Source organism: Aulonocara stuartgranti, assembly GCF_965226115.1.
Source record: "Aulonocara stuartgranti genome assembly, chromosome: 22".
Lineage (NCBI taxonomy): Eukaryota > Metazoa > Chordata > Actinopteri > Cichliformes > Cichlidae > Aulonocara > Aulonocara stuartgranti.
In genome coordinates this window covers 25,647,634-25,663,841 of record NC_138957.1, presented here as the reverse complement: position 1 = coordinate 25,663,841, position 16,208 = coordinate 25,647,634, and the positions used below count along the sequence as shown (strand labels likewise).

The following is a 16,208-nucleotide window of genomic DNA, read 5'->3' as shown; positions in this document are numbered from 1 at the left end:
CACCAGTTTCTTTAGAAATACTGGATTATTAATTATAAACACAAATCATGGGTAGTTTTTCAGAGGTGGGGTGTCTGATGGGACAACCTGTTAATCCAGCAATCACATCACTGACCCACTTTGAGGAAAGCCAGATTATTTTATTTATTTATTTATAAATAAGTAAATAAGTAAAATGTCAGGAGGATAAAAACAAAGATGGCTCAGTAATTCAGCATATAAATCTTTGATTCGCTTTCAGACAGACCACATTTATATTTGTATATAAAGCACAAGCCTGACCCTTCATAAACAATTCATCAGGATTACAGCAGGGATGGGAGAGGGGGAAAGGGGGAGTCCATAATCCTAGAAAAATCTGACTTTAATTCTGTTTTAATGCGTAGGAGCACCAGTGTGGCAAAAATAGGAATTTTCTGGGCATTTTTCAACAAGGCATCCGCCTAATGTTATATTAAACTAGTCTAAATTACGCATTTGTTAGTAACACCAGATAGGTTGAACAAGTATTCTAAATGTAGCAATTACGTAGGTTAACAGTAACGGCGGTCACAAATGTACTCACAAATTAAGAATATGTTTATATTAACTTCACACAAATTAAATTCTGTTTTGTTAACGAACTCGAAACCAGTGTAAATTAAATTAAAACGGTTGTAACTTTGCAGTGCAGTTGCCACTAAAAGTGCAAGCGCCAGAACAGCAGCGCATGCGATAAATCACCGCTGATTGAATCCGGGTAGGACGTGTGGGGGATGGGGAGGGGAGGTGGTGGGGAAGTGAGCGTCAATGGTTGAAAATGAGACCGGAAGTTCCTTGGGGGTGGCGTTAAAAACTATGAGCACGACCGTTGGCAAATTATTATTTTTTTCAGTTACAGTGTATACATAGTGTATACACACTATCGCGCGCTATTTTATCGCGCGCTATTTTTTGTATAGCAGTTGCAATATGGTACAAACGACGCGACACAGTTCATGTAAACCAATGCTGTCTTATTTTGAAATTTGCCACCGGAAACATGCCAATTCACGTTCGCCGTCTTGACGCGATAGCCATTCGGCAGAGAGAAAGGAGCTGGAGAGTAACGGGAACTCGGCTGCTTTGGAAATTAAATTAAAATAGAGGGAAAACGGCGACGAAAGCGGATACCCGGGACCTAAAACAGGTGAGCAGGCCTAAGTGTAGAGCTCTGTTTGTTATTTGTGCGACTCGGGGTGAGGGTGTTGCTGTTATTTTGCCGATTTAAGAAAGATGGGGAACATCATGAAAAGTATTTTGGAAGAGAGTTGAGTTGCTGGGGCGGTGCACTCCTGCAGCCCCATAGCCTCAGGATGTTTTGTTCTGCTTGTGGTTGAAGTTTGTACTGATTAATACAGCTGGTAAAACTCAAACAAAAGCTATACGAGGTAGAAAAATTCAACATATAAGAAGTGATTATAATGTAGTTTGTAAATATTCGGTGTTCAAGTATCCATTAATATTCTCCATGTGCTGCAGCCTTTTAAAACAAAGTCAAGTGAACATCAAAGCCCAGCACTTGTTGCATAAGTTATGAAGCAGATTTAAGAAACATCCTGTGTGCAGCTCACCGTGGGTGACTCCTGCCAGTTACAGGGAAGATGATAAAAGGGCAATTGTCCCAAATCTAACCCACTGGCCAGATATGAAGAGGCTTTGCAGCATATTGGAGGGCTATTGAATAATTATTCCTTATAATCTGACCTTGAACAAAGCTCCTTTGTCTCCTTTCAGCCGTGCTCTTTGTCTGTGTATTATTTCAGCTGTCCTTGGATGTTTTAATGGGGGATAAACAATTTTTTTTTTATTCCCCTACAGAGTAAATAAATTATAGATTTTTAGGACTATATTTCACTTTAGTCCAGTGCCAATGAAAGCATGTAGGCAGGGATGTGACCCTCTAATGTTTTATAGAAATTGATATTTTTGTTTGTTCTTGCCTTGATGTATCCATCTTTTTCTTTCTTAGGCTGGTAGTATTTGCTTCCCATGTTTGGGATAATAGATGGTGAAGTCCCTAATTAAAGAAGAGGCAAAGACCAGGCTGAAGATGCTTCCCATTCTCTTCCTGGATCTACTTCTTCACAAGCTTAGCTTAGTTTAGAGCATTTTTCCTCCAGCGTCTTAATAATACCGAGACTGCAAGAGAGGAGACCAGAAACACATAAACGTTCACATCCTTTTATTGCCTCTTGTTCCTCTCCTGGCAGAGCCAGCTTAGTGAGATTTTTGGCACAGCCCCAATATTTGCTACCACATTATTGAAACCATGGCAAACATGTGCCCTTATGGCCATTTCACCCACGCCGTGGTGAGGGGCATTCCAGAGACCTTTGGAAAGAAAGCAGGGGACAGCCAGGAGAACGGGGAGGTTTCGGTGGACCTGGCCAAAGCTCAGCGTCAGTTCGGTTGCCTGACTGGAGCGTTGAGGCAGAAGGTGGGCCTGCAGCTGATCGAGATCCCCCCTGACCCCGAGCTGCCAGAAAGCTGGAAGATAGAGGATGTGGCTGTCATCCAGGGAGACACGGCGCTCATCACCAGGCCCTTCAAAGAGCAGAGACAAAGCGAGGTAATGCAGCATAGAAAAAGCCTTTCAGAGTGCACTTAATCTTCTATGTAGTATTGGGTAATGGTTTGTATGAGTACGGTATAAAAATGAACTTGACAAACATAGTATGGGCTGTTTGTAACATGGTCTCACTGATCTTTGTTGTTCCTTGTTGCTATGATCATTGGCCTTTCAGACATATCCCCCCTAGACTCCTGAAAACAATGTTTCTAAGCAACAGTGATATTGGTTGATTGATACTGGTTTTCTTTTTGGTGTTTTAGATGCTGGCAGACTTATTGGGAGTGTCCAAAGTTCCAGTTATACTTCTGTAGTTAGATCTCAGGGTTTTTCCTGGCTACGAGTCCATTCATCGGCTATTATTTTTGGCTGTTTGATAAACAAAATGTTATTTTATGACTGACTTAAAAATGCAACTTTAAGAAAAATGTTAAGAGAGAGTTTGTAGTTTTCCTAAACTACTTGGAGGTTTGCTGGAAAAAGCTTTAGGGAAAGAAACTTCTCAACAGTGATGCGGTTCAAATGGTTCCTGTCCAGTTAATAAGTGTTGACACCATTTTACAGTTTTTTTTTTTTAATGTCCTAATGTTTTCTTAACATGTTTCTTAGAGTGGAACTTAACATGGCTCGGACAGAAAATGAATCAAAAGCCAGGAAGCAAATCAAAGAGCTGATTAATTAAAATAAATTAATAGATAAACACCCAGACCCTTTGGGTGACAGTAAATGCACAGTTCCTTTTTGGAAGTATTTTTCTTCTTTAGTTCCAGATATTATAATGTATTATCTGGTTGTAAATGGACTTTTACTTATATGGCGCCTTTTTACTCATTGAGCACTCAATGCACTTTCTTCTGTAAGTCTCATTCACCCAGACAGACACATTAATACAGCACTTTTATCTAAGCATAAGCTCTTTCTAACATTCTCACACACTCGCGCCCGAGTGAATGCATTGGAGGCAACTTGGGGTTCAGTATCTTGGCCAAGGATGCTTCAGCAAGCGGTCTGGAGGAGCCGGGGATCGATCCCACAACCTTTTCATTGGTAGACACTCAAACACATCCCAGATGTTCTACTGCTGGAACCCCGTTGTTTTGCAGTGTCGCGCGTATTGCAAAATGTGTCACCATAACATGATAAGAGAGTTGTTCTGTTGCACAGTTAATCTAAATGTAGTTTTTATTTACAATTGTGGCTTCCACAAATGATAAAAAAAAAAGCCCGAGATAACTGATCGAGAATTATTTAAATGATTTTTCAGAAATCTGGTTTTGCAACGGTTTCACTGCTTACTCCAACAGTTTCAGTTCCACTTATTCTAAGATGGCAGGAAGAGAGACCTGGATTAACAAGAGGAGGGAAACCAGCTCAGCTGTTTGAAAGAAATCTTTAAAGTTGAACAGTAAATAATCAGAATGTAAATGAATGACTAAATTATACAACAGCTGGATTTATACGCAAATGTTCTTTTATTAGACAGTTGTTGTTTTTAAGCACATTTTAAAATGCTCAGCTGACAGTCTGTTTTTTTTTGTTTTTGTTTTTTTAATTATTGTAGCTTCTTATTGCAAATATTAATTGCCAGTGAAACACAGAACTGATGATGTTACACGGAGACCACCTGCCTGAGCTGCTTTCTTCCAACTCTCGTACTGAGTCTAGTTTATTCCTCCCTCAGGTGGAGGCGGTGAGGAGGGTGATGTCGGAGCTCAACCTGACTGTGGTGGAGATGGACGGAGAGCAGGGCGACTCTGTAGGTGCCACGCTGGAGGGCAGCGACATCCTCTTCACGGGGAGGGAGTTCTTTGTCGGCATCTCCTCCCACACCAACCGCAGAGGGGCGGAGGTGCTGGCAGACACCTTCAGGGTAAGGGCTATAGAGGGAAGAGGGTACAGTGAGCAGGAGGAAGCTTTTTCAAACTTTCCCTAGTTTGGGGCTGCCTGTCGTGAAGGCACATGTCTGTCTCTGATTTGAGGAGTCAGGGCGGCATGCTTTTAACAGAATCTGACATTTTTGCCTCAGAGTCGTCTTTTTAAGAGGGATGTCAGTCAACACATTTTGACACGTGGCACAGCTGCATCATCCATCGAGTGTTTTGTTGCAGCCTGCTGCTGTAGTTTATCATGTCAGATGTCATTTGAACTTAAATGTTTATGACAGCTTTTCTATTTAGGGCTACTTGTAATTAAATTCAGTGTGTGGCACAGTACTGGAGGATTTAGCCCTGGCTTCTTTGTTAATTCACTCAAACTGAAGAGCAGTTAATTAAAGTATGTGAAACTTAAAAATGCAAAGGAAGACTTTAGTGTAGGGTCTTCACCAGAGATTAGATAATCCAGGTGTGTCATGCCTCTTTTATACACTAAAGGTAAATAATACCTGTGCATCCATGATTACAGCTCAAGCTGAGGGATCCTTCCACATAGCGTAGTGGGATTGATTTTTAGGTATAAAAAGGAAAAATGCATATAGAGGGAAGAGAAACTTTAAAGGTTGAGTCCTCTCTGCCTTTGGTTCACAAACCTACAGGCATTCAGACGCTGTCTCTACTTTTAAGATGAAAACTTTCCTTTGTTAATAAAGCTTATAGTTAGGCCTAGATCAAATCCTCGGGTTATGTTGCTATAGCTCAGGCTGCTGGGGGAAATTCTCATGATGCACTGAGCATGTTTTCTTCACTCCCTTTTTTTTAATTTATTTTTTTATCCTGATGCGTTTATATACAACTGCTACATCTTATTATCTTTGCCTTACAGTAAAAGTGTCTTAGTATGGACCGCTGTATGTCTGTGTATCTCCATAAAAGCCCAGCTAAGGATTATCAATACACAACTAACTAAAATATAGAGTTTATATTTTTAGCCTGCACAACAAAGATTGCCTCGGTGCCAAGATTACAGTCGGATATGAAACCCAGGTGCCAATGTGAGCAGGTGGCCATTTGCTGAATTGCATTTGGGGAATTCTTGTGTATAAACACTGATGAATGAGGTTGTTCCACTGCCCAAATAATCACAACGCTGCACAGCACAGCGTGCTCACTCGGGCTGGGCTCAAGCTGCTCATTAGTATTGACTCTTTTCAAGAACTATAGATGCACTTCTGTTTGACACGCACACATATTTTGCATATTTTGGAGTTGAATTTGCTCTTCGCTCTTCCCTTGGGTGTGGGGGTGTGGTGTGAAATGGTGTCAGCGGATGAGAGGGTTTAAGTGTTCGACTGGGGGACTGGGGAAAACCAGGAGATGATTTCATCAGTGTTGTGTTTCAGAGGAGTCACTCTGGCTCCATTTAACTTTCGTTCATAAATATCACCCTTACATATACAGTGTGTAGAGCAGAGATGGAACCACTTTATAGTGTGAGAGTAAGTTAGGAGTCGATTGGAGTCGAGGCATCAGTTACTGGGATGTGTGAAAAGCCAATCTTAATGTTATTAGTTACACCTGTGATGACAAAACAAACCTGCTTGGAAACTTCTAGAAGTTTCCAGTATGCTTGGTAACCGTTCACCCCCACATGTGTTCAGGACTTTGCCGTGTCGACTGTCCCCGTCTGTGATGGAGCCCGACTGAAAAACATCTGCTCCATGGGAGGCCCAAACACCATCATCTTCAGCAACAGTGATGGGGCCAAGAAGACACTCCGGGTATGTATGTGTGTGTTGTTTCCCAAAGGGTAATGCCTTAATAATATTGTGGCATTGTAGCAATTGAGGGAAAAGCGCATACCAAGGAGAAAACACTCCCTGTAGCTTTTATGAAAATAGGATTTTTGCCTGCTTATTTGGATTAACTCAAGACCGTATTAAAAGTCCAAAATTAGATGAAAAGGGATTATTCTGAACACACAATAACAACAACAACAACAACAACAGAATAAAAATATGGAGCTGGAAGTGAGCATAATATTTAACTTCAATCATTAAAGTTTTGTTTTTGTCCATTTGCTGACTGTGTTATAGAAATCCAGGTGTGACAGCCTGCCAGCTGACCCTGCACATTCATCTATTCATGCCAGTTTGTTTACACAGGCTACATAGCTTTCCATTTAGCATGTCTGTGTGCCTGTGCTGGAGACCTTATAACAAACAAGTTGGAGGCTCTGCCTAAAAGGAACAGAAATGGCTGTGAGCAACAGCTTGTGCGGCTGTATATGAGGGGTGATCAGTCTCAGTAGCTGGAAATCCCTTATCCTGGCACTACGTTTAGTCAGAAAACAAAGGATGGTTCCACGTCATGATACTATTTAGTGTGATTACAAACACCTGGATGTATTGCTATATCCAGCCACATTGGTAGCAGCAATGACCCACAATCCTCTGCGACAGCTGCACCTTTGAAAAGAAATCCAAGGGGCAATGAACGGCACTGCAAGATGCTATACATGATAAGGATGGCTTTCCACCTAATCAAGGAAGAAGTCTGTGAGAAATCATAATAAACAATAATAAATTTGACCTCAGTAATGACCAAAACAGCTAAAAATTACTTGACACATCAGTTTATGCCGTTATGACTCGTGTCCCTAAAACACTGAGAGGTTGATGTAAATTAGAGCTGCCATTTTCAACTTTAATTGTAAATGCACCACTTAAAAAAATTAGTCACATTTTGAAAGCACATTAGATCTCACCTGCGGGGCGTCATGCCAGATCGATATGGATTGGGCAATGTGTTGGAATGAAATTATGCCAAAAAAAAATAAAGTCAAAGTGAAAAAATTATGCAGCTAGCTAGTCTATTTTGAAATAATTTCATACCAACTCAAAATGGTACTCAGTAGTTAGTATGGCCAGACAAGGTCGGGTAAGCTTTCTAATGAAACAATGGATGGTGTCCTGGAGGATCTCCTCCTAGGGCATCACTGAGCTCCTGGTGAAGTCTGAGGTGCAACCTGGCAGCATCAGGCCCAAACATAATGTCCCAGAGGTGTCCTGTTGGATTAGGCTCAGTGCAAGCATGATATCAATTCCTTCCTCCTCCAAGAACTTTCTGCACACTCTCGCTACATGAGGCTGGGCGTTATCGTGCACCAGGAGGAACCCAGGACCCATTGCACCAGCGTAGTCTGACAGTGTTTCCAAGGGTTTCATCCTGGTACCTGATGGCAGTCAGTGCCATTGCCAGCCGGTCTGTGCATCCCTCCCTTTTTGTTAGTCCCTGGCCAACTATGAAAGCAGTCATGCTGAATGATGTTACAGGCCGCAGAATGCTCTCCACATCTTCTCCAGACCCTTTGATGTCTGTCACATGTACTCGGGGTGAACCTGCCCATTCTCCAGAGTGCCAGGCAGGGCCCAAGTAAAGCATGCTGGGCCCTCATGCCACCCTCATGAACTCAGTGACACTGACTTTAGCCAGATGAGAACTAGTGGAAAAGAAATGAGTGACCATCCTTCATGTTTAGGGGGGTTGTCTCGTTGTTGCCTGACTAGTGCACCTTATGTTAATTACATTAACAACAGCAGCTGGAACTGATTAACAAACTCTTCATCTACTTTGACCAGATTAATATCCCAGAAGATTACATGACTTGATGAAAAGGGTTCTTTAATTTTTTTGGTGACTTTGTATTAAGCATCGTGATGATCAAGCCTTTGTGCTGGTTTTCAGTTAGTTTATTGAAATGTAAAGAGAGAAATGACAACATTTAAAATGAACCTTTTTTAAGACAAGGATTTTAAAGCATTGTGCTAGGCAGGGCCCAACATCTCTCTATGGTCAATACTGTTTTTCATTATGAGTCATAAATATATAATCTCTCCATCCTCACTTGAACTGCACACATCTGTTTATGTCATTAGTGCTGGCTTGGAGCTCGGCGACTGTGTGTAATGCTGGATGTGCGTGTTTGTCTGCAGATGATGGAACAGCTGACTGATCACCACTACGATGTGCTCACCGTCCCAGAGGAGTTGGCAGCAAACTGCATTTACATCAAAGGTCTGTCCAAACGGGACTTCCTGCTGCACCGACCAGCAGACGAATGCCCTGACAGCGTTTCTGTGAGTACCACAGAGGGTTTTTTCTTCTTTTTTTTTTAAATAAACTGCACATTATTGCAGTATAATGTCATGTTCATGTATGTGCTAATAGCAATAAATAAGTTTTCCTGTAATTTGCTATTTTCATTATGTTATAGTTTGACAGATTTTTTTTTTTTCTTCTTCTCTGGCAGTTTTTCTGGCTCTTATCTCCTTGTTGTATTAATTAGGCTACATAAACACTGAATCATATGTTCAGTAATCATAAGCATGCATGCTCATCCAACAGCTTTAAATACTGTCAGTGTGAGCTTTAAGGTCTCACGGTGCTTTACTCGGTCGCGTGAGTGCTTGCATAAACCCACAAATATTTGCTAACAGCTTCCATCGGGAGGAGTACAAATGATAGCTGGACTCAGGTTTTCAGATGTTAGCCCTCCTTTTTTCCACCGTCTCCACATAAAAGAAGCTAGGTCATCAGCTCCAGTTCCCTTTAAACAGCAGTCATTAGCTTGTGTGTTTCTGATAAGTCTGTGGGAGAATCTCAGCTTCTTTCAAGACGGAGTGAAGTAAACTTACCGCCCAAGATCAAATATTTATAACTAGTATTGCTGCAGATTCACATGTGTTTGCGCTGCACCACAGAAATAAATACATTCTTTGGTGTGATCAAAGCTTTTTATTAGTTTTATCTAAATATAAAAATAAATGCAACAGCATTAACATCAAAGCCACACTGCATCAACAATATAATAGAAGATCTACAGATGCATTGTATCACACATCAAAATCAACCATCAGGCTCCTATAAGAAATTTGATATCTGCTCAGCTCGTGTTGTTTGTTTTGTTTTTTGTAATAAACCCTGTGCATCCGGTCCTTTGTGTGATTGGTCCTGTGTGTTAAACCCAAGTGCTTTTATGATTTATAAATCTGTCTGTTATTAGTGATTATCCCTTTTAAGGCCTAATGCATCTGTAATTCAGATGTTACCTCTGTGTCTTGTGCTGCTTCACCACCTGGAAGTCAAGTGCCTCTGTTAATCCTAAATCAGACCTAAATGTGACTGACTCGCTCTAAACTGATCATTAGACAAAAAAGGTTCTCTAAAGAAGATCTGGGATGTGAACAGATTTCTTTTTTTCACATTTCTTTACTCGTTACATTGCAGTTGAAGGTCACAGTTGTGCTTGTGGTTCCAAGAGCTGAAATGTTTTTGAGACTAGTGAAGTCGATATCCCGCTCACGGTGCCGTCTCTGACCCGTTAAATATGTAAGTAGGTGGTAGGACAGAAGCTGAGTCCAGCATAGTGAGAATAAATCAGCATTTTCAGATACTTCTGTAGTTTGTTTCAGGATTGAGGCAAATTAAATAAATCAGAAGTAAAATAATGATTGTATTTTGTGAAACTGTGTGTGCGCCACTGCTAAAAATTATATCAGGCGAGATTTAAAACCGAACTTACAATTAGAGGAGTTAATTTGAACATTTGGAAACTTTGATTTTTCACAATGAGATAAACTTCACAAAGAAAAAGCAACAAATTCCTTTAAAGACTGATAACTTGTTTTTTGCATGATTTCCCTTCAAGCAGTTTGCCCTCAAGTCAGTATTTTGCATTTAAAAAATTTCACAATGTCCAATATTGTCCACCAACCCACCCATACAACCATCTTATAATAGGATCACACAATCTTTGTAGATTATTATCTTTGTACACCAGATTAAAAAACAGCTTCATTCTTAAAGAACACTCCCACAACCTTCAATTTAATCTGAGATGCACATCTGTGCATTTTTGTGATGGCTGGTGTTTTATTGGAATCACTAATTGTTTTCAGTAGAACACTGTGCAACCGGGCCAAGTCATATTGTCCTGAAATGATGTCACTTGTTAGTGTGTATATGCACCTGGCTGCTTTCACAGCTGAAGATGAGCATGCAGCTTGGCTGAGGGGTCAGTTCATCAGCTGTCACTGCTGCCATCAGCTTGACCAGGAGAGATGCATGTGCTGGTTCTGCACAGGCCTACAAAAAAGTTCCACTTGCATCAAGTGTAACAGGTAAATTTGTAAGCAGCATCAGGTCACATGCTGCTGGAATTGTACACTGTACAAATCACATCAAGAAATGTGAATGTTATCCAGACAACGTGGAAACTCATCGGGGGGAAATGGAAAATAACGCTAGCGTGGCAATAAATCATTAGATGAGTTTGATAAATCAACATTACCATTAGAAATGTAACAAAATTGAAGTTGCTTTTTAATTATTTTTTTTTAGAGTTTTGGTCTCTAAAGAAAAGGGAAACATCAAAACTGTCATGTAGATCTAAGACTCTTAATCGCTGACACTCATGAGTCAGATCTGGTGTTCTAACTTCCAGCCAGTGAAGCAAATTTTCCTTCCTCCTTTCCTTTCAGTTTTCCCTGCAGTGTAGTCTGTAACAACTAGCTCAGGTCTGAATGACTGAACTGTTTCCTCTCTCTCTGCAGGCCTTCCAGAAGCTGCAGGACTACACCCTCCTGCCGACAGCCTGCAGCGAGGCCTCCAAGCTGGGAGCGTCTCTGTCCTCACTCTGCCTCCTTGTCAACAGAAAGCATACATATTTCTGAAAACACGCCCACGCCACTCAGCATTTATCTGCAGGTGTTCGCAGTGGTGGGGGTAGTGATACTAATGTGCAGTATTTTGAGACAGAACCAGCCACCTAATTTACTGCACCACTACCCCCTCTGCTGAACGAACAGCGCTGCACAATGTCCTTAAATCTACTCATGAAACCACTAGATGAAGCTGTAGTTTTGCACTGTTCCAACTCTTTCACAGTTCACCAAAGTAAAACAGTAACCCCACAGGAAAGTCTTCACTGCAAGTTTCATTCTGTATATATGCAGATGTTCATTACGTTTTTAGACCAAAGTGTGAAGGAAAAGCCAAAGGCAACAATCAGCCCAACATTTTTTTTAACTTTTCTCACCAAATTGATGTAATCTAGATCCAGTAAAGGGGCATTACGTCTGCTTTCCAGAAATCTGATGTCTCTTAACATTACTGCTTGTGATAGTCCCCTTTAAATGTTTTCTTGGCTAACCTAAGACTTGGTGCCCACATTTACTACAGTGTACAGCTTTCATATCCACATTTCAGTACTTGGGTATTAACTGTTTTTAAATTGCAGACCATCTGTAGCTGCTAGGTGATGATTCAGATTTGATTTAGCTTTGCAGTGTATGAATTTGTCCCAAGTGTAGAAATATTAAAATCCAGCTTCTAACTTTTAGTGATACTTTTATTCCTGTGTAATTCAACTGCCAGTTCTTTAGGTACATCCGGCTAAAATAAATGTAAATCTAGTCTTTTCATTTATTTTCTACTTGTCCAATTCAGAATCTCAGTGGGGCAGCAGCCTATCCCAGCTGTTAGCGAAACCTTGGATTGATCACCAGTCTATCGCAGGGAGAGTACAGACGTGCAACCCCACATTCACACCTAGGACCAATTATGGGAGACTTGCAGAAAACAAACGCATGCATTGAAAGACACCAGCTAATCAATGGTATCAAATCTGGCACCTTTTGGGGAGGCTACAGTGCTGACAAACTGTGCCACTATAACTGAACAGTACTTTTGAGCCAGTAAAACAGTAGCTATCAGCAGTGCCACCCATCCAAAATTAAAATATTACAGCTTGATTAAGGGAAAAGTTGTCACAGCACTAACCAATAAGATAATTTTACCTTGTAGTTTAACTCAGAACTCCAGCTTTCCATCACAGAATCAAAGGCTTGTGTATGTGATGTCCAATAAAACACTCAAACTCAACAGAAATTTCTTGATTTATTTGTTTTGTTAGAAAGTGAACATGTTTAACGGTTGGACTTGGCAACTCTCTCCAACTCGTCCTTCTTCTTGATGGCATAAGAGTTAGATGAACCCTGCAAAGAGAGAGAAACTTAAGTTTAACACGCCTCACAACAGTTTCTCATATGTGTCAGCTCTGATCACTAAAAAGGTTCCAACATAATTGGCAGGATGTAATCAGAGTCCACTAAGTCTGTTACCTTAGCTGCATTGATCAGCTCATCAGCCAGGCACTCAGCGATGGTCTTGATGTTCCTGAAAGCAGCTTCTCTTGCTCCCGTGCACAGCAGCCAGATGGCCTGCAAGACGAGACGGAGCACACGTTAGTGAGGTGAAACGGGTTAAACTCCAGAGACATGACCACAGGCCAGCAGTGAAATGTATCTGAGTTGGTGATTGGCTGGGCCACGACAGACTACAGCCAATGAATAAGCAAAGACTTTTAATCTACGAGCACTCTAGCACACCAAGACAACAGAAAATGTCCAGGCGTGACTCTAGCCTCGTTTAACACATCAAATACATGAAAAAACAGTGAACCTTTTCTAATTTATTTTCATGCTAAAACTGATGAAGATGGTGTTGGACAAAGAGGTTTTTCAGCATGGAAGCATTTTTTTGGTACTTCTGTCCTTTTTGACAGAAGGACACTGGCACTGATGATAATCAAGTATTTATTTACTTACACTGGAGAGGCTATTAATGAAATTGTTAAAAATAAGACTGCCACAATCTAAGAGACTAACTGCCTTTACTGTATTCTATATGCCCAACAAGGTGAGAAAAGACTGAACCTCGCAATTTCTAACGATCACTAATAGGAGGGGTTAAAATGTTCAGCTAAGTGAAGCCAAACTGAACTTCTCAGTTTAGCTTCGCTTCATATTTTCTGTTTTGATCTTTCCGCTTGAGAACCACTCTTGTATGCAGACCTGACAGTAATAAAGGTCATGTGCAAACCAGGAAAAAAACTGAACATGCATCAAACTTTACATGTCCTAAAAGATGCATTAAAGTCATCTAGTCACATGATTAGACATCAACAATTACGTGGAGGTAGAAAAAAAATTGTGCGTTTGTTACCTGGTTGACTCTGCGGAGGGGTGACACGTCAACAGCCTGCCTCCTGACGGTACCAGCACGACCAATACGGGTGGAGTCCTCACGGGGTCCACTGTTGATGATGGCATTGACCAGGACCTGCAGGGGGTTCTGGGAACAAAGAGGTTAAGAAGATAATTTTTTTAAAATCAATCCATAACATGTAGTGACAGAGATCCATTAGTCTGGACACCATCTGAAAGCTGACACAATCTGCTGTTAATCCTTGTGTTTGCTCCCAATTTTCTTACTCAAAGTTTAAAGCCAATATCACATTTACCCTTAAATATGCAGATTAATTCTGGACCCTTGTCTGCTTGGCAACAACCACTGCAAAACTCACTAAAAATAATAAACAATCCAGCAACTGTCTAAAAAAAATGTTTTCAATGCTGAAATACTGTCTTAAAACCCAGATGGAATTCAAATTTGAAACATTTTCTCAGCACGCCGTGTCTAAATTAAGTTATTTATATTTTAGTTATTATTGAAAACTGCTCATACCACAGTAAGATCCTGTTCTCTGTAATTTTCAATAGTGTTTTTCATCGCATAAGGAACCATTTATTTTCTGTAGTTATAATTAAGAATCTCTTTAACAGTGACACATACTATAGCAGTGCTATGAAAGTACCTCTCCAGTCAGCAGGTGGATGATCTCGAAGGCGTGCTTGACAATGCGAACGGTCATCAGCTTCTTGCCGTTGTTGCGGCCGTGCATCATCATGGAGTTGGTCAGACGCTCCACGATGGGGCACTGAGCCTTGCGGAAACGCTTGGCGGCATAACGTCCTCCAGAGTGTGGCAGGTACTTGGCGTACTTCTCTTTCACAGCAATATAATCCTGCAGCGAAGAATGACATCTTTAAGCATCATTTTCTGTTTTAAGTTGAAAAACAGCATCGTTAAAGGCAGATATTGTGTCTGAGCCGGTGATTGACTGGGCCACATTAGACTACAGCCAATGAATAAGCAAAGACTTTTCCTCTGCGAGCACTGTAGCACACCTGGACAACAGGTGAGTGTCCAGGCGTGACTCTAGCCTCGCTTAACAGCACAACAGTGAATCTTTCACACTGCCGCTCACCTGCAGGGAGATGTCGTTGATCTGGACATCATCGGTGCTCCACTTGCCGAAGAGCTTGATCTCTGGGGTCTCAGCCACAGCGGGGGCAGTCTCCCAATCGGTCACTGAGGAAACACCACAACATTACTGGCACATTGTTTTAAAAATTATAATTTCAGGACTATAAATGACAAATATGTCTTTTTTTCCCCCCCCAACATTTACACGTAAGAGTTTGGGTTTGTGAAGGTGGACCTTACTGCAAATCTGTGGCCTCTCTATTACATTTCTATGTGACATAAGTCTTATAAATGGAACTTTATTTAACGAATTTGTGTATAATGAATGAAAACTACTGTAGCTTGACTGAGCTGCTACTCAATGTTACGTTCAAACAAAGTGACGTTAGCTTTCCAGCAAAAAGCAGAAAACCCCACGATTTGACACTTTAATAGGAAGCACATTTATTCATATTAATAGGAGATTGAGTAACTGTTTGGTCAGATTTAGCGAAGCAATGACAGTCACAAGTACAGCGAGGCCGGAGATGAAGCCTGCATCACGCTAACACTAGCAAACTTGCGCCACAGCGGATTCTAAGCTTACAAACGTCTATAAACGGGCGTAGGTGCGCGTTTAAATTCAGCATCAGTTAATTAGTAGGGAAGAAATTAAGTTTAATATAGACATATTTTGTGAATTAGTGTCCTGAATTTGACATCTATCGGAGCCGCTACTCAACGTGCAGAATCCACATGTGCTACAGAGCTAGTCGCATGCTAACGCTCAGCGCTGTTGTGCTGGTACGGAAACATTCGGAGGGAATAAAAACGCCATTTCGACTAAACTGAAGTTTTCTGTACGAATTTCCAGGACAATGGAAATCCACAGTGATTTTGGATACGCGTCCGTCCCTTTTTCACGATTTATGAAGCAAGTAAAAACTAAAATTTTCACTCACTTGTGTCTGCCGTTCTGTACCACACTTCTCTGAGACGGAAAAGGGCCTTTTCGGGGCGCCGTGTACAGATATCCGGTCCGGCGTTTGGCTGCTTCCGGCGTACAAAAGCTTATGGGAAACGTAGTCTCTTTTTTTATGTCATTATACATTAATAAAGCTGCTGCTGGCCTTTTAACTTTCACAATTGCTGTAAAAACAAGCAGTTATATTACATCATATTTAATATTATTTAGTTTTAGTTATTTTTCTGTTTAAAAATATGTTTTAAATTAATTTTGATTGATTCAGTCATGTACTCTAGAATATTCTTCAGCTAGTGATCACTACATTTATATTTTGTATTTTGCTCAGTAAAATGGCAAATTATATATATATATATATATGTATGTATGTGTGTGTGCGTGAGTGAGTGTACGTAAGGCAAAAATACATTTTGTAGTCTTAACAAACTGGAAAAGTCCGTATTTGATATGACCACCTTTATTCTTCATCTCAGCCTGAAGCCCTTTTAGACAAGCTTTCTTGTCATTTCTTTAAGTAGTCTTCAGGAATATTTCTCCAGGTTTTTTGAAGGCTCTTCTTTGGAAAACAAAGGCAGCAACGCCTTTGTTTTCTGTCAGGAGAATCCCACAA

General features: G+C 40.8%; 2 protein-coding genes across 2 annotated transcripts; one reads left to right on the top strand and one right to left on the bottom strand.

Moving 5' to 3' along the window:
- Positions 1–1,021: 1,021 nt before the first annotated feature.
- Positions 1,022–12,369, top strand: ddah2 (DDAH family member 2, ADMA-independent). The gene is made up of 6 exons (XM_082522384.1): positions 1,022–1,168; positions 1,991–2,590; positions 4,272–4,460; positions 6,126–6,245; positions 8,460–8,603; positions 11,079–12,369. Exons 2-6 carry the CDS (start codon positions 2,291–2,293, stop codon positions 11,196–11,198), a joined length of 873 nt encoding a protein of 290 aa, XP_082378510.1. The 5' UTR covers positions 1,022–1,168; positions 1,991–2,290; the 3' UTR covers positions 11,199–12,369.
- A 35-nt stretch (positions 12,370–12,404) lies between these two features.
- rps5 (ribosomal protein S5) lies at positions 12,405–15,676 on the bottom strand. Its single transcript, XM_082522385.1, has 6 exons — positions 15,576–15,676; positions 14,636–14,739; positions 14,183–14,392; positions 13,531–13,659; positions 12,648–12,746; positions 12,405–12,521 (listed from the first exon to the last, which is right to left on the bottom strand). Coding segments are annotated over exons 1-6 (612 nt in total). The 5' UTR covers positions 15,577–15,676; the 3' UTR covers positions 12,405–12,452.
- Between the last annotated feature and the right edge of the window lie 532 nt (positions 15,677–16,208).